This window comes from Notechis scutatus, chromosome 3 (genome assembly GCF_049901735.1).
Source record: "Notechis scutatus isolate UNSWTSFEM ecotype Mainland chromosome 3, rNotScu1.2, whole genome shotgun sequence".
Lineage (NCBI taxonomy): Eukaryota > Metazoa > Chordata > Lepidosauria > Squamata > Elapidae > Notechis > Notechis scutatus.
The window spans coordinates 141264708-141286346 of record NC_142011.1 but is presented as its reverse complement, the minus strand read 5'-3'; the positions used below and the strand labels follow the sequence as shown (position 1 = coordinate 141286346).

The 21639-nt window shown below is 38.7% G+C and overlaps 1 protein-coding gene across 3 annotated transcripts in view; it reads right to left on the bottom strand.

Moving 5' to 3' along the window:
• DSP (desmoplakin) overlaps positions 1 to 21639 on the bottom strand; it is a 48038-nt gene that overhangs the window by 12704 nt on the left and 13695 nt on the right. For all 3 annotated transcript variants that reach the window (XM_087961275.1, XM_087961276.1, XM_087961277.1), the window contains exons 3-17: positions 19063 to 19211; positions 17961 to 18132; positions 13368 to 13496; positions 12660 to 12710; positions 11446 to 11607; positions 10009 to 10113; positions 9278 to 9373; positions 8449 to 8574; positions 7168 to 7320; positions 6106 to 6260; positions 4346 to 4472; positions 2850 to 3057; positions 1998 to 2170; positions 965 to 1131; positions 56 to 194 (exon numbers count right to left, since the gene is read on the bottom strand). In XM_087961275.1, coding sequence (XP_087817401.1) covers positions 56 to 194; positions 965 to 1131; positions 1998 to 2170; positions 2850 to 3057; positions 4346 to 4472; positions 6106 to 6260; positions 7168 to 7320; positions 8449 to 8574; positions 9278 to 9373; positions 10009 to 10113; positions 11446 to 11607; positions 12660 to 12710; positions 13368 to 13496; positions 17961 to 18132; positions 19063 to 19211 — 2112 coding nt within the window. The remainder of the gene's footprint in view (positions 1 to 55; positions 195 to 964; positions 1132 to 1997; positions 2171 to 2849; positions 3058 to 4345; positions 4473 to 6105; positions 6261 to 7167; positions 7321 to 8448; positions 8575 to 9277; positions 9374 to 10008; positions 10114 to 11445; positions 11608 to 12659; positions 12711 to 13367; positions 13497 to 17960; positions 18133 to 19062; positions 19212 to 21639) is intronic.

Below are 21639 nucleotides of genomic sequence, written 5' to 3'. Positions count from 1 at the left end.
CCATTTGTAATCCAATCCCACATTTTAAGAAAAGAAAGACAAACCATTTTCTCACCTTTAGGCAAACTCGGTAGGCTTCTACTTTATCTGGGTCCAAAGAAAGTGTGTCCTCTTCTGTAAGCCTAATTTCAAATACTCGAATCATATCATCTGTCTGGAGAATTGCCTGGAGCAGCGATCGCAGGGCATTTAAGCTGTAAGTACAGGGCCATAAAGAAATCAAGTATTAAAAAAAGGTTGTGGTATTGCTAATTTAGTATTTAGCATTACTAATATTTACTATTTACTAGATTTAGTATCACCTTAGTGCAAGACTCCACTAGAAAAAGTTTATTTCACCTGTCCCCAATTCAAGTAGTCTTGCACTGCTAAAATGTTCTTTTGCTTGTGGGCATTCATGTTCACACAAATGCTTGGTATCTAAATGTTGCAGAATAATTATACTGCTTTCCTCCTTTGGCTTGTACTGTTCTATTCTATGTTAATAAATAGTGTGCCTTCAACTTCTGAAAAATTTGGAAAGGAGAAGGAAGAGCAAACAACCATCCTGATGTAAGGCAGGGTAAGGCAAAGTCCTTTAATCTGTATGCAAAACCATTTGATGCACATATGTGTACAAGAAATGGACATATTTTTGAAAGAGCATGGGTCACCCCACTGCAAAAAGTTATTTATTTACTAATAAGCCAATTACATGGTATTCCACTTCCCTATTTTAGCCACAGTGGAACCTTGTGTGGTAGGCAGATATAATACAAGTCCCCTAATAAGCTATCTGTCTTGGTGCAGACAACGGTAAACATACTTTGTTCTTTCTTTTTTTTCTACAGAATATCATCAATCTAGAATATATGAAGGCTTTCAATCCTCTTAAAATGTATGCTTGGTTAGATAAGAATATTAGCAGCTGAAAACAAAGCAGGTTTCTAGAAAACAGTTAACCAGGAGTCCTTTACGTTATTACCTGTCCAAGTAGCAAGCAGAAACCCCATTAATATTTTCCAATTTCTGAAACAAAGCACTGATTTCAGACTGCAAATAGTGATACTTTTCAGAGCCTCTAAAATTTGGAAGGTAATCTTTTTGCCTGTTGAGAGCTTCTGCCATTGACTGGGATTCAATTTGTATACTCTGAAAAACAAAGCAAGTATAATTTGCATGTACGCATATTTCTTGTATTCAAAGAAACAATCTGAAACTCGCTCTTTGATTCTAACTGGAAATACAAGAAACTAAATTTGGGGCCCTCTACTTCAGGGACTTCTCCAGGCAGATGCCAGGAAGCAACACTAACTTGAACACGCGCACATAGAGACACACACACACATGCACACAGTGCAAAACAAAACATCTAGCACTGCTTCTCCCTGAACGGTACTTTAACTGATGTATATACATAGAATTGTGTCACAATTATACCAAAAATAGCGCCCACTTTCCGGATAGAGTACAGCCAAGGGATGCCAAGGAGCAGAGTGGCCTGCTCTCCCTTCCCAACATGAAGCCTGGAGCTCCAGGGATCTTCCAAAGGTAAGTGTGCAATCAGTTGGGGAGGAGGGTATGGGAAGCAGCCCCAATGCCTGCTTCAGGTGATGTGGGGAGGGGAGCAGACTCAATGTCTGCAGGAATTCAAAGGAGCAGGAAGCAGCACACAGGGTGCCTTTGGGGGGGGAGGGTGAGAAAGGCTTGGGAAGGCAGGTCTGGGCCTGCAAGGTCTCCCAACGCACCCAGTGCTCTGCTTAACAATTACATCAAGGAGAGAAGGAGTAAGGGACGGCCCACGGGATCACCTCACTTAACCACCATCATGACTTACGACTGTCATGGGCAGGCTCCATTATGGTAATAACTTGAGGACTACCCACAATCCCATGCCACTAACTTCAGTAGTATCAGACTGAAAATGTAGGCCCAAAGAATATGTCAAATGTAAAGAACAGTAACATGGGGTATAAGGAGAGGGGATATGAATAAATGTATTCATTGCAATCATGTACCTCTAATTCACTGATTCGGACAGACAAATTATGAGTGGCCCCTTGATCCAACTGGAAAGGAGTTCGCTGCACCATCCTAAGCTCACAGTTTTCAATCTGGCGACGAAGTTTCTGCAATTCCATGAGCAGCCATGCCTCCTGCTTTTCCCTTTCTATAGTTATAACTTCAGTTACTGGAAATAATAAGACAAGTGTCACATTTTCATTCGCAGTATGGATTGGACAGGCAATCAGGTATAATTTGAACAGTATGCTGAATATCCTTGTCCTTCTCTACCGTTCCCAAAAATGCAAGAGAAAACATTAGGCGGATGTGAGACGCCACCACACAGAATATCTCTCTCTCCTATAGTTTTCAGCATTCCATCATTGCAAATGCTTTTACTGACAAGTCTTTTTTGCTTTTTGCATGGGGCCTATTTGTAAAGCCCACACCTGCCTAAGCTATGATACTCCAAGTTGTATTCAGCTCTCCAATCATACATTACAGCCTAACAAATATTTGGCAAGCGTACATAATCTTATTTAATACAATGAAGAGGTCACTCAACCTCAGATGACTCTGGGCATCCTATCTTTAAAAATAAGAACATTTTTAAAAAAAAAAAAATCAGAAGGGTCCCAAAGGCAAACTATATGACAACAAAATAACATAAAGGGGCCAAACCACCACTCTGCCCGCAGGGCCTGTGAAAACAGGAAAGTTTTCAATGACTTTCTCAACATTTCTCAACCCCAAACAGAGGCAACCTCGGGAAAATGCATATCTAGCAGGTGGTCTGTGGCTGGATTAGTGAGAACCAGCAGATATGAAATATTATGACAGTTACAAGTATTTATTAGGTCACTAACCTATGGGAGGTGCTGTATGTGTTTGACGTGGAAGCTGGATGACCAATGTCTGGTAATGTTTCTGAGCATCCGTGATCTGAGTCTGCATCTTCCTCTTATCATCATCCCCAAACATCTCTGAGCCTTGGCTGTTCCTGATAAATTCTTGATAATGGATCTCCAAGTCAGCAATTATTCTTTGATAATCTTCTTTGCGCATTGTCTTCAGCTGCAGAAAATGAATATAAACCATTTCAGGAAAAGCAACCCAAACATGTTGATGGCAAAATTATCTCTACTTACTGCATTGCTATAATTGAATCCTGTAGACAAGAGGAGATTGTTCAGGAGAGCAGGGGGGTGAAGACTGGGGTGGGTGGGGGATGACTAAAAATGACAAATGGCTTGAACGTTTACGTTAGTATGAAGTGTCTAAACTAGAGACTATAGAATGGGGAGATAAGAGAACACAGAAAGTTTGTGTCAGTAGATACAGGACTGCTTGCAAAATTAAGAGCTATGTTATCAATACAGACAAGGGCTGAGAAAAGGCAGGCAAGTCTTTTAAAAATCTGGAATGCTTGTCTTGTGATATATTAAGTCAGTTCAAAGTATTGAAAAATGGTTTTGCAAAGCATAGAAGCAGATTCCTCAATACAGTAGTCCCAAGCCTTCTATGGCAGAGGGCCATCTGATTGTGGATAATGAGATCTGTAATTACATCCAGCAGTCACCAGGTTAGGAAAAGTTGATATACTCAATTAGCTGAAATTATTTGTACTGACAATTTCACCATAAATCAGACCATCGTGGACTGCAGGGGAGGCGAAAAAGAAAATTGCAGCAATGCAACAGAAGCCCTGCAATATTGGTGCATGTATAAAAAGGAGTGAGCTTCCATCATGCTGCCACAAAAGCTGTCCTGATTTTAAAAAACCGGTTTTACTGTAGACATCACAGAATCAGACTCCATAAACTCCTTCTATCACACTGAAAAGCCAAAGGCTTAGGCCTACACTTTATATACGCGAATAGAGCAGAATTCAATTTTAGTTTCATTCAGCCCATCTTCCTTCTTTCGCAACCCCTCGGGCTGTTCCTGTTGCTTGGTGTCTTTTACAAATGGTAGGCAACTTGGCCGAGGAGTGAAGATAATGTGGAAAGCTGATGAGAAGCCCTCCAGCCTTACCTGAGTGCAATAGGAATTTGCATACAAACTCGATTATTGCATTGTTCAAAAACATTGCCCAGTGATAAAGAAGTATGGAATGAATACAATCTCTACTGAATATCAGAATATCAAGCACTGGTTATTTTTTCTTAGCCTATCACACTGAACACATTGTCAAACTGTATATACACACACACACATCTGCATAGACTCAGCAATGGCACAACTGAAACTTCAACCATCAATTTTTCAAAACTAGATACGTATGGATGGATCCCCTGTCCAGAAAGAAAATTGCTAACTATATGTATACCATAACAACAACTCCATAATATATGATGCCTACCTTGGCAATAGTCATAGCCCTGATTTTCTCAACGTCAATCATACAATAATGCCAAGACACCAAGCTCTTCATGTTGATGTAAAGTTGATTCCAGAGAGCCATAATAGCATCATAGTATTGTTCAATTCTAGAGAATAAACAAAAGGATTATTTACATTCAGAAAGCAACACATCTCCCAATAATTGAGTGTCTTAGGGACCTACACACATAAAAGCTGTAATATTTCCAACACTAAATATTTTTCAATTCAAAAATCCAAATGTTTCTCATATTTATATTATACATTTATATTATTTGGGATGGTGGATTTTTCAATGGATGGGTAGGTGTCCTGGCTGGCGGGATAGATATTCAGCTCACAGACTCTACTCCAGGGGTGTCAAACTCGATTTCATTGAGGGCCGGATCAGGGTTGTGTTTGACCTCAGGGGGCTGGGTTGGGCGAGGCCAGGGTAGGCGTGGCTAGCTTGACATCATTCGTGTCATGGGCGCCTGTGGTGGCCCGCATGCTCTGCCAGCAAAAACAGGCTCCGGGGCTGTTTTCGGCTGGGACAGCCTTCTGCAACTCTCTGCCAGCAAAAAGGGAGCTCTGTTTTCACTAGCAGAAGCACCACGGGCCAGTCCCTCGCTGTTTCCAGGGTGGCCCCAAAGGCCAGATCTAAGTACCCCTGCTCTACTCCAATTATAACAATTTCTGAACTCTGTGCTAAAAGAAAGATGAGAATGTGCCTGAAAAAAGAAACATCCACATTGGATTCATTCAAGACGCAAGCCTCTTGGGGTTTGAAAAACCTGGGCTGTACTGATTTGCCAGTGAACCAAAATTAAATTTTACATGTGCACTGTATCTACCATACCTTCATAGAGTTCGAAGGCAGGGTTAGGGATGCATGAGAATCCATAAGCCACACTGCTCCCTAGCTACCCCAACCCTCAATCCCTGTTAGCTGGAATGCCAAGAGGATATATTACAACTCCTTGAAGGGGAGCTTTGCTTTGACAGAGGTTTGAGCAAAGCACTCGTTTGAAACAGAAGTATCATGGCACCCTCATTCTATGAGGAGAGCAACCATACTGCTTTGTTCATGCAAGGGCCGTGACATATCATCTGGAACAGCTCCTGCAACAGCATAAACCCAACTCTGGCAAGTAATGCCAGATGATATGCTGCTTAGTTTCTCCAACTGGTCCTCCCAAAATCAGAAAAGGTTTCCGCTCAGGCAGAGTACTTGATCACCTCTTCTGGTTTTGCTAAGTGACAGGTAGGACAAGAAGTATCAAGGCAATATGGCACAAACTTGCACAGGCCTTGTATTAATTCTTCATTCTTGTAACTACTGGGAAAGCACTTGCTCATAATTCAAGAACTACAAAGTTGAATGAATGTGGGTTATATACAAACCCCTTTATATAAAATATGTTTGAATCCAAACCCAGCGCTCCAGATCTCCCCAGTCTGAGAAACAGATGAAAATACTGAACTATTGTATATTTCTTAGTAATCTGTCTTTAACGTGTACCCATTGTAACTGAAAAACACACATTTTTTAAAAATCCAAATTGCGCCTTTTATTTATAAAACTAGCATGACTGCATAGGAAAAGTGCGTTTTCAAAGAATATGTGCATCATGACTCCAAAGCAAGTTTTCCCACCCAAGACAAAATCACTAATTCGGCTCATTGGCTTTTGATGAGGAGAGGGTGGGATTTCCGTTAGGAAGTCTTGCCTTATAGTTCAAGCAATAATTGGTAACTTACTTGGTTGCCAGATCCACAGCTAATGGGTTTGGAGGTGGGATAATAAGACTAACAGATGGCACTAGCATATCTAGCCCCCCTGGTCCAGTCACATGCCATTTGCTACGTTCACTGTTGTCTTTTAAAATGCACTCGTCTCCTTTACGCATTGTTTTCTGTGGAGGAAAAAAAGAAAAATGACTGCAGCTGGAAACAAGCTACAACTCCCTATTTTTTCCAACTTCCATTGTTTTCTTTAAAAGGGGATTTAAATGGAGTAACATTCAGTCCCTCCAAATCCCATCAGTATAGCTAACAGTGAACATACTAGTAGCTCTAAAACAGGGGTGTCCAACCTTAGCAACTTTAAGACTTGTGGACTTCAACTCCCAGAATTCCTCAGCCAGCTTTGCTGGCTGAGGAATTCTGGGAGTTGAAGTCCACAAGTCTTAAAGTTGCCAAGGTTGGACACCCCTGCTCTAAAACAACTCAAAGATCACAGCTTTTTCAGGTCTGGAGTTAAGGCTTGAACGTTTGCACCTGGAACAGGATTATAGAAGACTCGCAAAAATGTTTTTAACTAGATCTGATAAAATTACATTACTGGAATATGTTTTTTTACACTCTTAATAATTTTCCAGAATCATAGTTAATGTAGAACACAATCATGTACTACTCAATGCATCCTTGCTTACTCTAGAACAGTTCATTTATACAAATGACTCTCCATCAATCCCAGAATTTGCTAAGAGGGATCTATGATGGTATATTTGTGAACAAAGATTCAGTTTTATCTTTTTTTGAAACATTCTGCATAGTGATTATAAGGACAGCAGTTGCATTTAAGTCACATATTTAATAGCAATAGCACTTAACATTTATATACTGCTTCATAGTGCTTTACAGCCCTCTCTAAACAGTTTACAGAGTCAGCATACTGGCCCCATCAATCTGGGTCCTCATTTTACCCACCTCAGGATGATGGATGGCTTCTGCCATAAAATAAAATAAATAAAATAAATTTAGGCCACAGAATGTTCTATGAGGCATTAACACAAAGAGTCGTAATAATGGGATTCTTACCAGATCTTGTTTGTAGTCACACAAAGCCCTGAGAATGATGGTCTTACTGGACTTATACTCAGGGTTACGGGGTTTCAACTGTACTATCTTCTTTGATTTATTCACCAAATTTTGCACCTGCCTCTTATATTCCAGGATTTTCTCTCGCTCAGCCTAGAAGGAAACAAAAGTTGTGATTAAAAACTTTATTTAAATACCAAACTGTCATTGTTATTGTGTCAAATTGGATTTTAACTTAAATTATAAGCAGATATCAGTATTTCATTGACAATTCTAACATAACAAGCTTTCAATCAAACATATTTTTATCGTTCCATGAGTGTATTATTAATGTATAATTAAGACGGCACTACTCTGATTTCCTTTCAAACACAGAACCTTCCATAAGGATAGAGTGATGGAATATAGAACACCACAGGTAGTCCTCATTTAGTGACCATAACTGGGATGGGCAACTCAGTTGCTAAGTGAAGTGAAACTAAGTTGCTAAGGGAAACTGCAGCTCTGCTTGTTATCTTACTCCAGCTTTCCTTTGCTTTACAGACCAGTGCAGCTACATTTTCATCACCATTGTAAATGCAAATAGTCGCTGTACAAGGTATTTGCTAAACAGTGGTGGCACTGAACAAATGGTGGTTACAACCGATTGTCAGAGTTCTGGCCATCCATGCACCCTCATGGTCACACTATCACAATCTAGGGGCTTGGCAACTGGTTCACATTTATGACTGGATGCAGTGACTCACAATCACGTGATTGCCTTTTATAATTTTTTTCCTACCAATTTTCCCAAAAAGTCAATAGGGAATGCAACAGGGAAAGTGACAAGTCATTGGAGTAAGTGTGCTTTATGCATGCATCCTGTCCTAGCAGGGCATTTACACATCTCCGCACCGCTTTTCCAAGCCTTCCTCATATCCTGGCACCCCCCTCCCTCATCTGCATCTCTCACACATACCTCCTCACATCCTCCCCTCCCCTCCCCTTGCTCCCTTCCCTATCTGGCGACAGCCTGCCAACCTGGAACTTGCAACTTCCTGCTGGCTTCCCTACTGATTTGGTTGTGGGAAACCAGCAGGAAGTTGCCTTGCCAAACAATGTAGGATCCAATTAATGATGGCAACTATGACTGCTATTGCTAAATGGTGCCGTTGTACTTTGATCGCATCATTTAGTGACAGAAATTCTGGATTGAATTGACATCATAAGTTGAGAACTACCTATATAGACCGCTGAGCCTAGGAGAATTTGTGGTACAATAACAGACAGTTGCATCCATACCTCTAATTCTTTAATCTGCTCCAGCAGAACTTGCAAAGACATATTTTTATCACAGATGAACTTTTTCCTGATGGCATCCTGCAAGTTCTTCAAGTAGTTCTCAGTAGACTGGGCTTCCTCAAAAAACTACACATAGAACAAACACACACATTTAACAGTCTCTTTCATATATTGGGTTTTCATATACCAGGTGTCCCGAAAGTCTTACTGCAGTGCAGATTAAAACTGCACCAAGACATTTGGGATGCCGTATATAAAACGCAACAGTTAAGAATGTCAATGCACTGGTTTTTTTTTTTTACCAAGAATATAGATGTATAAGAACATAATACATAATAAAGTTACTGAAGACAATCTATATACAGTGGTATCTCAAGACTCATTGTTAATTGGTTCCAGGAGCCACAATGAGTACCAATAATGATAAGTAGTAAACAATTTTTTCCATAAGGAATAATGTAGTGAGTCACAAGGCAGCCAACACCAACAAATTCTAGCTTGTGTGTTGAGTACCCAAGAAACAATAAGTACCGGAATAAAACACATCAAAATGTGTTGAATACCAAATTTGATGAGTTTCAAAGCAGCCGAGTTCCAAGGTACCACTGTATAATCTTTAAGAATTGAATCTATCTTTAGATGCTTTTTTCCACAAATCATCATTACTGCAAGCAAAATTTAAAATGCTTACGTTAAACAGTTAGTACGCACAATTATTGGTTGGAATCTAATTTATCTGCATAATTCCAACTATACAGAGTAAATATAGAATTAAATTATAAAAAGTACTTTTATAAATTATTTATTGCTTCTGTACACCAAAACATACCTGAAAGTAAGCTGCATTTTCCTTGAGGTGAACATCAATGCACTTGGTGATCTGAAGAATCCAGCTCCATTGAGTTTGTAATGTATCCATATAAGCCTGCACATTTAAACAAATTGCCATTGGTTCTGAATTCTGATAATGTAAGTTGATCTATTTTTCAGCTAGCAACTCATTTTTTAATCTTCAAAACTATTTACCCTAGCTGGGTAGACCAAGACCAAGAGTCAAAAATCAAGTCAACATCAATGATCAAATTTCTGCTTTGACTACTAATAAAATCTGGCTTGTCCTTCTCACCTAGTTTGCTTATAGAAGCCCCACTGAAGAAAAGCAATGAAGACCAGGGTGCGCAAGCAAAGGCAAATGTCTTCCTCTTTTTAGCATTCTTATCCTATTGCTGGTCTTACGCTTTCTAGTTGGGTCACTATGTAATGTAAGCATCCTCCACAAATCCAATATGGCCCAGCATTAAGGATCCCTGTTGACTATGATTTAATAGGTTAACATTTTTGGTTACAGTAGCTGATTCTAAGGTGTGCTTTTGAAAATTAGCACTGGGCCCCTCGTATTTGCATTTAGCTTTGCCTATTTTCAAGATTACTTGTTGATCAGAAGAAGCTGTCTGATAGTACAGTTCCGGGTATAGGATTTCATTACCAGCTTTCCCTTCAATGAGATATCATGTTCCAAAAATAACGTCAGGATAAAAATGTAGGAAGTTGGGAACGTACCTCAATTTTGTCAGAAGCAGGGTGCTGGCTGAGCACCAACTGATCACATTCTTGCTTAAGTTTGTTGAGTTCCTTTTCTTTAACTTCGAGCTGGCTCATGCGTTTCTGTTAGTAGGCAAGGGTCTTGGAGTTAAACACAGTTTCAATAGGAAAAAAGGATCAGTACATTTAGTATTTATTAAGTTTAGTTTTTATACACTTGCGTTATAACACTTGTCTGTTTGCAAACCCAGCAAACAATTTCTTCTTTTTAACCATAGGAGCACTTTTGTTTAAATAAGCACTTGAAATATCAGTCATGTTCGTGAAAGTTACATCCTATCTGTCTCCAAGCCTATGTTTAGGAGTCATTCCTCTCTCCTTTCATTGCTCTCATTTCCTCCAGTTGGCTTTTTTTTTTTTATTTCACTGTGGTGTCCCTTCTTTTTTGAGACTAAATGCCTGTGCTCAATTTCTCCTAACATTAGAGGGGAAATTCCAAATGAAATTTTAATTAAAAAATTAAAATCTACTTTAAAACCTCAATACAATCACCACTACTGTTTACCTGAAAATACAGCCTACCCTGAAAGTAAGTCCTACCTTGATTTTTACATGTGCACCCAATATAAGCCCTACCTCCAAAATAAGCCCAAATAAGGTCCCACCCACTCCAGAGTGCATGGGTTAAAATTAAGCTAGGGTGGGGATAGTGGGATGGAGCTGCCCTACTACTTAACCTTTGGACAGTTGTAGCCAGGCCTTGCACACCCTGACACCTGCCTTGCCAGCCCATTTCTTCTGCAGCCGGCAAGGCTGGCAAGGCTTTCCTGAAGGCCTCTGTAGCTGATAACAAAGCTCCAGATTGATCCAGAGCTCTGTTATCGACCGCAGAGGCCTTCAGGAAAGCCTTGCCGGCCGCAGAAGAATTTCCTGAAGGCCTCTGATAGCGAAAAGGAGGCTGGGTAAGTGAGGTTAGTCAGTGGATTACATCCCCCTAAAATAAGACCTGGTACCTTTTTTGATGGCAAATAGGGTCTTACTTTCGGGGAAATACGGTAGCATGGACAATAAAGTTGAATGGATTTATGCTGATTCCCAGATTGACAATTTCCTCTCTTAAAAGTTTTCGTCTTCCCTAAAAGAGAAGCATATCTCCCAATGAAAGCCTTGACATTCCCCAGTGCTAGAAAGGACATATTTTCTGAAAGAAGCGTGTAAAGAGGAGGTATCAACCATCACCCTCCTTTCCTTATAAACTCTCAGAATGGCTAAAGCAGTTTCCCACCTTGAAATCAGTGAAACTTTTTGAAGTATTGCAGAATTTAAAACTTCTACTCATACCATCTTTTATGTTCTGCATTTTAAAAGACAGAACTGTTTGCAATCTTTCAAAAAGAAAAATGGCTGAACCATGAGTACTTGAACGAGGTTTATTTGTGAGTATCGTTGACTCACAGAGAAGGCTTCTTGCTTCCTTGCAATGTCCGTGTTCCTGTCACTCCAATCATAGAGAAGTTCTTCTTCCTCACAGTCGTTGATCCACATGATTTCCCTGCAAGTGGCTTGGATGATATTCTGCAGCTGGCGCAGCTGATCCATTCTTTCAAAGGAGAACCTCTACAAAACAGCATCAAGGAAACAATAAGCCTTTTCGTTGAAGGATCAAAGCATAAGAGTACAAGACATAGAAAATATGTGGGGGAGGAGAGTGGGGAATGAAGCTATACACACTGAAAAACAAATGGCCAAGATGCTTAATATACCCCGGGGCAGCCATGTCCAAACTGTGGATTCTTGACAAGGAAAATCAAAATTCTGCTCTATCTCTCCAAAACAGGACAAGTTGCCAAGTATTGCTACAAGACTTTAGACACAAGAGTTGCTGTATTTATAATAAAAGTGATTCTCCTCGCCCCTCACACAAACATATTTGTTTTGCTGGTCAGTGATTGAAATAAAATGACTGACTGACTAGACTTGTTACAATATATCATTTTTGAAGGTGTTTTTTTTTTTTTTAAGAAAAAGTTTTTAACAAACTTTTCTGGCTGGAAGCTCTAACAAAATGCACATTTCTGTTTAAGAAGGTTACAATTTACCATGAAATTAATCTACTTATTGCATTTACTTTATGTCTATCACTAAAAAAAATAGGGACATATAGATGTTTTCCTCCTCCATTTTATCTCACCATTCCAGGGAACATTAGCTTTGGCTAAAGAAAATATAAACAATGGACCCTGGAATACATCTTTCTCTAGCATTATGTTTGCTAAACTGTCACTTCTAAAGGTAAAAGATGGCAAATAATGAATCATATTTCTAAAACTATTTTACATTGTTGATGATAGAAAAGAGCTATTATTCTTTTTGTTTATATCTAATAGCTCTTCTTTCCAAAAGAGGATGAATTGGATATTTTCAGCACACGAAGTTGAGTTGCTCCCATTGCTGGACTGCAGAGGAGGAAAAAAAATATCTAACATTGTATTCCTATTCAACTCCAATATTTCTATGGAAGTCAAATGATGCCATGATTTTGGAATCACACATTGTGTGAGGAAAAATTATGAATTTTCCTTCCTACTTAAATGTAAACCTGACGCTGAAATTTACCTTAATAACTAGGCAAAACATGTGTTTTAAGAATAAAATAAAAAATAGCTTACCAAGAGATATTCATATTCCTCTTCCAGCTGATGAACAGCAGCCTTCTCACGCTGTTAAGTAAAGAATAAAGAAAACATGTGTCTAGCAAACAGGGAAAACAGATAGAGATAGGAGGTTTCCATTAAAGACAGGAGAACCTAAGGCAGTAGTATTTGGGGCAGTCTTTTTACCATAATAGAAAAGAGTGAAAATAACTGCAAGAAAATACAGGTGAGTGCTGAGTTAAATGCAAGACACAGGATTGGAAATCTGTGGTTATCCAGACTTGATTATACCATGGTTGTTTTTTTTTAATCCAACCAACATTGGACCATCCAATCCAACAAAAATCTTTTTTAGAATACCACTGGTCATTCAATTTATCCATCAAGCCAATGAGAATCCAGGAGAGAATGGAACTGGGAAGAATAGAGCAGAGAATGGTGGGTATAATTTGATAGGATACCAGAAAGTCCAATGTTGGTTCTGCATCCCTTTTCCATTAAACTCAAACTCCCTGTTTAAAATAAAAAAAAAGAAATAGGCAGAAAAAGTATGCATCGTTATTTGTGTTTGAGGAAAATGTGGTGATGGTAAAGAAGCTACAGTTTTTTCTCAAAGGTGAAGACTTAGATTTTAGTAATATTTATTGTTACTATTGTTATTATTATGCACTTGATAATAATACTGTCAACAGTCTAAAAAAATAAGTACACATAGTCACCTACCAGATCAGTTTTCACCTTATCCAAGTGCCAGCGATAGTCTCCAATAGAATTATGGAATCTTCTATGCTCAGCGATTTGTTGTTCAATGGCTGCAGCATCAAATCCCCATTTTATTAACTCCATTTCAGTCTGAAAAGGGAAGTGCATTAATTAGTACTTCATTTATAAATGCACCAACCAAAAATTATACATGGTAAATCCCATCATTACTTCCCAAATTGAATTTGATTCCCTAACTTCCTGCTGACGGTACTTGTGCTAACAGAGTTGTTAGTTAAAATTTGTTCTTTAAATGACATTACAGAAAGAAGAAAAGCTTCACAGTTTAAAGTCCTGTGATTTTGCATCACTTTAGATGCAAAATCACAGGACTTTAAACTGTGAAGCTTCTTTTGCTCTGACACCACAAACAGATCTAGATCATATCTTGTTTCCTTGCTACAACATGATATATATGCACTGCACGTTATATTAAGCAGCTCAGCCAATACTTCATTGCTGGTAATGTGTAAGCGTATTACAATCTCATTCCTTTTTATGCCAACTTACGTATGGCATTTTTTTAAAAAAATTACTATAGTTCTCTTGCAATATATATCTGTTTTTAAAAACAGATGCAGGACCAAAGGAGGGAACAGAAGAAGTTGGGAAAAGCACAAGGCAAAGATCTGAAATCTCAAATTAAAAGTCTGGAATTTTCACAAAAAAGTGGAAAATCAGGAAGGGAAGCAGAGAATTATTTTGCTTCTGGAAACTTGCTGCTGTGGATGACTGCCTGATCAAGAACCACTGTACTTATCGTTCTGTATAAAATAGGAAATTACTTCATATCAGCCTCAAATCATACTTCAGGCATGTTCCAAAAATCTAGCATTTTTCTCTTGAAAAACCTTCTTCTAATAATAAAAATATTCAGAATTTCCCCATCTCTTTACTATGACTTTAGGCCAGAGAAATCCTATCTGTAGCAGACCAGCAGTATATTGCACTCTGATAGAAGTATATAAAAGTTTTTCATTCATAATCTTTTGTTTAATCAATCTGCTGTTCTCCTACAAGTAAAGTAGCTCTGTAACTGATCTCTTTCATTTTGGATATTTACAGTTAAAAAAAGAGTTACATTTTATCTGTCCTGTTTTATATAATAAAATTTTACTGTTTTCCTCTTGCAGGCAAGAAAATAGGATCAAACCCTCTAGCCACGTCTCTAAATTACGTAGCCAGGAAGTTACATTACAGGAACTATATTTCTTTGTTTACACTGCAAGAGCCTTATCTCTTTCATTCACCTGAATGATACCAGATAACAGGAAGTGGCAGCAGGAACAGCTTTGCTACTACTCCTAATCAGGGAACAGGATATGAGGAGTCAGAGGACTTCTGGGAAAAATAATTTGAGACCTCTGACCTTCCACCTTTCAGGTTCAACAGCTTTTCTCAACCTCAGCTACTTTAAGATGTGTGGACCTCAACACACTGGCTGGGGGAATTGAACATCTTAAATTTGCAGCGGCTGAGAAACACCATGCTATAGGAACAGAACAGAATAACAGAGTTGGAAGGGACTTTGGAGGTCTTCTAGTCCAACCACCTGCTCCGACAGAGAACCCCTATACCATTTCAAACAAATGGTTGTCCAGTCTCTTCCTCAAAACTTCCAATATTGGAGCATTCACAACTTCTGGAGGAAAGTTATATTGACCTTGTTTGCGAGACCAAAAAATACAGTTCAGAGAAAACAAATACCCTTTTCAATTTTATGAATTTCTGCAAAACTTTGCTGCTGAATATTATCAAAACTTCATGAGGATCAACTTCATTGAGATGGGCATCCATGTCTTTCGTGAGCAATGGCTTCTACTCTCCCATAATTATCATTTTAATGAGCACCTTTTTGATCGTACACTCATTAACACTGGCTTTGGCAAAAGTAAGAGAGGATTGCAATCACAGGATGTTCTTTTTGTCTTTGTGATTTCCTGAGTGATTTTATTCTCTTGGTCTGAAGAAACAGTCAACCTTGAAAAGGTTTCCCACGGCCCAATTTTTTTCCATTTCAAGACCATGTCCCTTACTGTAGATCTGTGTTGTTCCAAAGTTTCCGAAATAATTTTGTCAGTTTTTCTAGACTGATGGCCATCAATCAAAGGTAGTCCTGTTACTGATTTGAGTCAGTCCTGGGTCTGAGTCAATCTCATATATTTTGACTGATTGTTCAGTGAAGAGCTAGAGAACTTCATGAACTCTATCTTTTACTTTACATCACAGAAATAGAGAATAGTAACTTTTTTATATTGGCTTATCACTTATTTGATCGTTTTATTTATTATACAAAAGAAATAAAACACAAAATGTTGGTATCATTGGCCCTATCAGACTCCTTTAATATATTGTTATGACCACAGGAAGTTTTGATAACATTCACTGTCAAAGATATGTGAAATAAATCCAAAAGCAGATGTATATTCTTTTTCCATAAATTAAATTTAGGAGCTGCTGTTCTAGTGTGATACAATAACTTTTTTAAAAGTCTTTATGAGACATCATGCCAGTAGAGTAATACTACAATATTCACCCTCTTGAGCCACACCTGTGCTTAACTCATGCTGGAACAACTCCATCAAGCAATGCCAATTTAGGTTATTAGCTTCCTGAAAATTACACAGGACGTTCACCTTACTTCTTTTCAGCTTTGTTTTAGTCAAAGTAGCAACAAGTTAAAACAAGCATCACTGCAGAGGTACAAAAGAGTGGCTCTGTTCCAGCTTCCATTCCTCCCAGAGAAACCTGATCCAGGTGCTTAGCTCAAAGGTCTTCTATCTGCAAACCAACTAGAAAATAAAACTAAACACTAGCAAGCCTGCTGGGGTACAGAATTTCCCATGTATTGCATTACAAGGGAAAGTATTATTTTGGCCTACTGGAGCTGAGCTTTGCAGACAGAATATTTAGCCAGAGAAGGTCAGTACAAGATAAGATAAGGAAGCCACATGCAACTGGCTCACAATGCCTATTTATAAGACTTCCAAACACTAGGAAAAAACGAAGTCTCCTTTTGCTACAAAATTTGAAATGCTCCAATAAAACATTTCCCCATTTTTTTCTCAAAAATTCTAAGGGAGGAGGAAGATTCTTCTTGTGTATAAACTTTAAATGTTTTCTTCCCACATTAAATTTCAAATGAAAATTCTCTCACACACACAAAGTTGAAACTGTTTTTCTTGTTCCTTCATCAAGAGTATCTTCATAAGAATTTAAGAACAACAGATGGTAAGAGTTTTATGAAGATGAATTAATGCAAGCATTCTATTGCTGCCTCCACATGCCCCATTTTCAGCCCCCGCATCTCGTTTTCGGCCTCTGCGTACCCCATTTTTGGCCCATTTTGATCCCTGCTGCCTGGAATGGGCCAAAAATGGGGTGGTGGAGACCAAAAACAGGATGCAGAGGCCAAAAACGGGGCGTGCGGGGGCAGCAATAGGCAAGGGCAATCCCTGCAGCATGAAACAGCTGATCGTTGGGAGGCCGATCCAACCAACAACCAGCTGCTTGTGGTAATCGGGCTGTGCTGAAGCAGACCAGGCTGTTTGCTGTTTGCTGCAAGGAGGCAAGTTGCTGAGAGGCAGAGGCAGATTTTTTTCCCCTTGTTTTTCTCCCCAAAAGCTAGGTGCATCTTAAAACTTCGGAGCGTCTTACAGTCCAAAAAAATACAGCATATCATAGATGTCAAACTTGCCGCGTCACATTGCCATCACGTGACGTTTCGTGACATTTTCCCATTTGCGGAGCTGGGCCTCCAATTTGACACCCCAGATCTATATCTTAACAAAGCAGCAACAAGAAAATCAATGTTTTACTGCTACCTCTCCTGTAAAGACTATTCGGATTATCAACAACATCACTTTACTTCAATATGATGTTTTATCTTAGCAGATCTCTACCTTGGACCAAAGAGGCAGTTTCTAAATAATGAGCATCTTTTAGAAAATTGCTATAAACTGATATCTAAGTCACCTTTTCTTTGGGACACTGCATTTTTGAATTCTTTTTCTTCTTCTTCCACTATGTTGTGATCATTCCAGAAGAGTTTCTGTAATTCCTCTCTTATCAGAAGCCCCTCCTTCTCTGCAGCTTCTCTGCAGTTTCTTGACATACATACTAACTTTCTTTCTTTACACCATCTAGCTTATCTACATCCTTCCCTCATCCTCCCCACTTGAACTTGACTAGAGATTCCATATTCAGCTACTTCCAATCGTAGGCAGCACTGAAGAAAAGAATAATGATTTTTAATTTGCTTTTCATACACAGACCGTGAAAAGCAAGCTTTTTGATTAAGGCATTCCGACAACCTTTTTTAATATTCAGTATCAGGCACGATGAAGGTTCAAGTTAACTGGTTTATTGCTAAAAACCAATGCACAGGAATCTTTTCAACTAACAGTACCTAGTTAGAGTTAGATAAGGGTCAACAATATTTAATGGGGGAGGGGGTTGACTTAGCTCACTTGTACCTACATAAGGATTCTAAACTGATGCCTCTTTTAACTCCTCCTCCGGCTTTGCCAGTCCTTCTTAATCATTTAAGTTTACCTTCTGCTGTCTCATCCAGTTCAGACATTCAGTGGTGACACGCCTAGTATATTCATCCCAACCTGAAGCACTCTGAGAGCTGTAGCCACCGCCTTTGGAACTAGCCCTTCGGACACGAGGTACACTAATAGCCTTGTAGAGGGCACGCATCTGCTCTTGAAGTTGAAGCAGTCTAAAGGAAAAGTGTAACAGTGAGGAAGAAGGATATCAAAGATTGGAAGGGAGGGGTGAACTTGCAGGTTCTCAGCTATCTTAGCAAGAAGCTTGAAATAATTAGGGAATAATAATTCATTATTGAAGAATTCATAAAGTACATTGGGTGGAACAGAGCCTTCTCCATGGTGCCTACTGAAAAAAAAATACACTAATTACAAACTTCATTAACATGTTGATTCCTAGATAAAAAATTAACTGTACTAATGACATGAATGCTTAAGAGCTGTCGTAATAAATACAGTTTGTTTGTCTCTGTTAACGATTAGTTTACATTTTTTTTAATTTATTGATATTTCTAGTGGTTTTATATTTGGGTTACCCATCGGTGATAGCTTTTATCAAAGTGAAAATAAACAGGTATAATCTTAGTAGTGTATTTGAGGCACAGCGTCATAAATTTATAACATTCATTGCATCATGCCTTACTCAAGTGTTGATATTTGCACAAATGTAATAGGCTGTGTGGATGGTTTAGGGAAAGAGATTTTGCCTAGGGAATGACCAGACAAAAGAGGGAGGAGCCCATAGGCACTTAATGGTCAGAGAAAGAAACTTAGGAAGGACCTATGTCCTAATTGATCAAACAGTTAAAAGTAGTGGAGGGAAGTTTGTACCCTTCAGACTTGCAACATTCTATTAATGTAGCCTTACAATCAAGTAGATTTAGTTTATCTAGTTGTGTTTTCTGTCCAGAAAGGCTGACATTAGATGAGATCTGAATTATTTACTGTTCATCTAGCAAAATAAAGGTTGCATCACATGATTCTAGATATGCATCACCTAGAATAACTTCCATTATCCACATGTAACCACCCATACGCATCTACTTGTTTATTCAATGTGATAGAGGTTACTACCTAGTCATACTACTTAGGTACAAATATACCTTTTCTGGTAGAGATCACATGGCTGTCCCATTTGTCTCATTTCTCTGATCAACCCATCAAGAATATCCATGTGTTCATTTGCCTGGCCAAAGCAGTCCTCCAGTTCTCGGTTCCTGCTAATTTGAATACCATCTCCATACTTTAGTTCCTAAAACAATTAAAATAAAGCATAAACCACCCTATCAACACACACAGAGATCAATTTATTAATAATATTGAAAAATAAATGACTAGTATGACATCCTTCACATGTCTTTGAACAGAATTTGGACAACTACGGCTACTGCAAAATGTACTGAATAGACTACTTTCCAAAATATACACATAAGATCAGAAACTAAGAGATAGCAAAAGGCTCCAAATATGTATGTATATGTGTGTGTGTGTGTGTGTGTGTGTGTGTGTGTGTGTCTGTGTGTAGGGGGTTTCCAAAATGGCACATGTAATTCAATGCAAGCAAGTGTAAGGCTACATACATGTTTGCCTACTCTTTTTTTCTTTTCAATTCTTTATCATATATTTTAAAAGAATCAACATTTTGAGTGCAACACAATTCCATGTATGCAATTATAATGAAAGAACAGTGTCCAATTCCAAATGAATTCCACATGAGATTTACACAGTGGTGGGATTTAATTTTTTTTACTGTGGTTCTGTGGGCGTGGCTTGGTGGGCGTGGCAGGGGAAGGATACTGTAAAATCTCCAGTCAGAGGTGGTATTTGCCAGTTCTCTAAACTACTCAAAATTTCCGCTATTGGTTCTCCAGAACTGGTCAGAACCTGCTGAATACCACCTCTGGATTTACGTGTGTTTTTTTTAAACAAAGCTATTTTAGACAATGAAGCATACTTCCAGTTTCATTTCCCATTCTTCCAAAGAAGGAATTAACTGACTTTTCTAATAAAAGGCATATAAATTTTTTGCAGCTGATAACATATATAATTCTGCTTCAGTATGTTTTTGGTATATAGTGATTTAATAAAAATATATCTGCTTGGAATTGGATTGCAATCTTTAATAGTTGTTCTGTTCCATGGTGAATCAATTTCCAATAATGGCACACTTCGCAATATTGCCACTGCATCGGAAAAACGATTCCAACTATGATGCATGTCCAACACTTTTCAAGGAAAATTAATTATTCATTTCAGCAATCAAGACTAGAGTGATTTGCCAATGGTAAAACGTAACGATAGAAAACTAATTCCAAATATAAAGTTTGAAGTCAATTTAATATTCTTTTTCCATGGAAATCCCCACCATTGTATGTCTTTAACTATATTCATGTTCCGTATCCATTTAATTATGCAATCATTAACTTGTTCAAAAGTTTTATTAATACCGTATTTTTCAGACTATAATATGCACTTTCCCCTCCCCCCCAAAAAAGTGGGTGGAAATGTCTGGGCGTCTTACAGAGTGAATACCAGCCTGTTTTTGGCCTCCCCAAAGCCCCCATGCGTCCCGTTTTTGCCCTGCCCGGTGTCCAGAAGCACGCTGCAGGCCAAAAATAGGCTTGTTTTTGGCCTGCAGAGTGCTTGTGGATGCCGGGGAGGGCAAAAATGGGACACCTGGAGGCAAAAAACTATTTTTTTCCTTGTTTTCCTCCTCTAAATCTAGATGCATCTTATGGTCCGATGCGTCTTATACTCTGAAAAATATGGTAATGTATAAATCATGCCTAGCAAATGATCAGTACATTTTGGATCAAGCTTCTCAATATTTCTTTCTGCAAGTCCTTAATGCTGTCCTTGCTATTTGGAGATATTAAAACCAATTAAAGGCAGAACAAGGTAGAGAGCAGGAGTGGGCACCTATGACAACTTAACAACTTGTGGACTTGCTGGCTCAGGAATTCTGGGAGTTGAAGTCCGTAAGTTGTAAAGTCGCCAGAGTTGTCCACCCTTTATTCTTAACTTCATTAATATATAGATAGGCTGAAAGCTAGCAGGGATTGATTAGGAAAATCATTTTGGGTTTGCATGGAGAAAATGAGAGTCAAGATAAAACATAGTTAACGCTGCATGAAAACATCTATATTAAGAATCATTAGTATTTACAATAGGAGATTAACAAAATTAACAATAGGAGACTGGAGATGTCTTTATACAGGTAGTCCTCAACTTACTATCACAATTGAGCCCAAAATTTCTGTTACTAAGTGAGACATTTGTTAAGTGAGTTATGACCCATTTTACGGCTTTTCTTGCCACAGTTGCTAAGTGAATCACTTCAGTTGTTAAGTGAGTCCGGCTTCTCCAATGAATTTGCTTGTCAGAAGGTCGCAAAAGGGGATCACAAGATCCCTGAACATTGCAACTGTCATAAATAAGAATCAGTGGTGGGATTCAATTTTTTTTTACTACCGGTTCTGTGGGCGTGGCTTGGTGGGCTTGGCTTGGAGGGCATGGCTTGGTGGGAGTGGCATGAGGATACTGTAAAATCTCTATTCCCTCCTCACTAACCTGCTTTCCAGCTCCATTCTCCTGTGCAGGACAACAAAAGGAGACCCAGCAGATCAGCTGGGACTTGAGAGGCAGAGAATAGATGGGGGTGGGGCCAGTCAGAGGTGGTA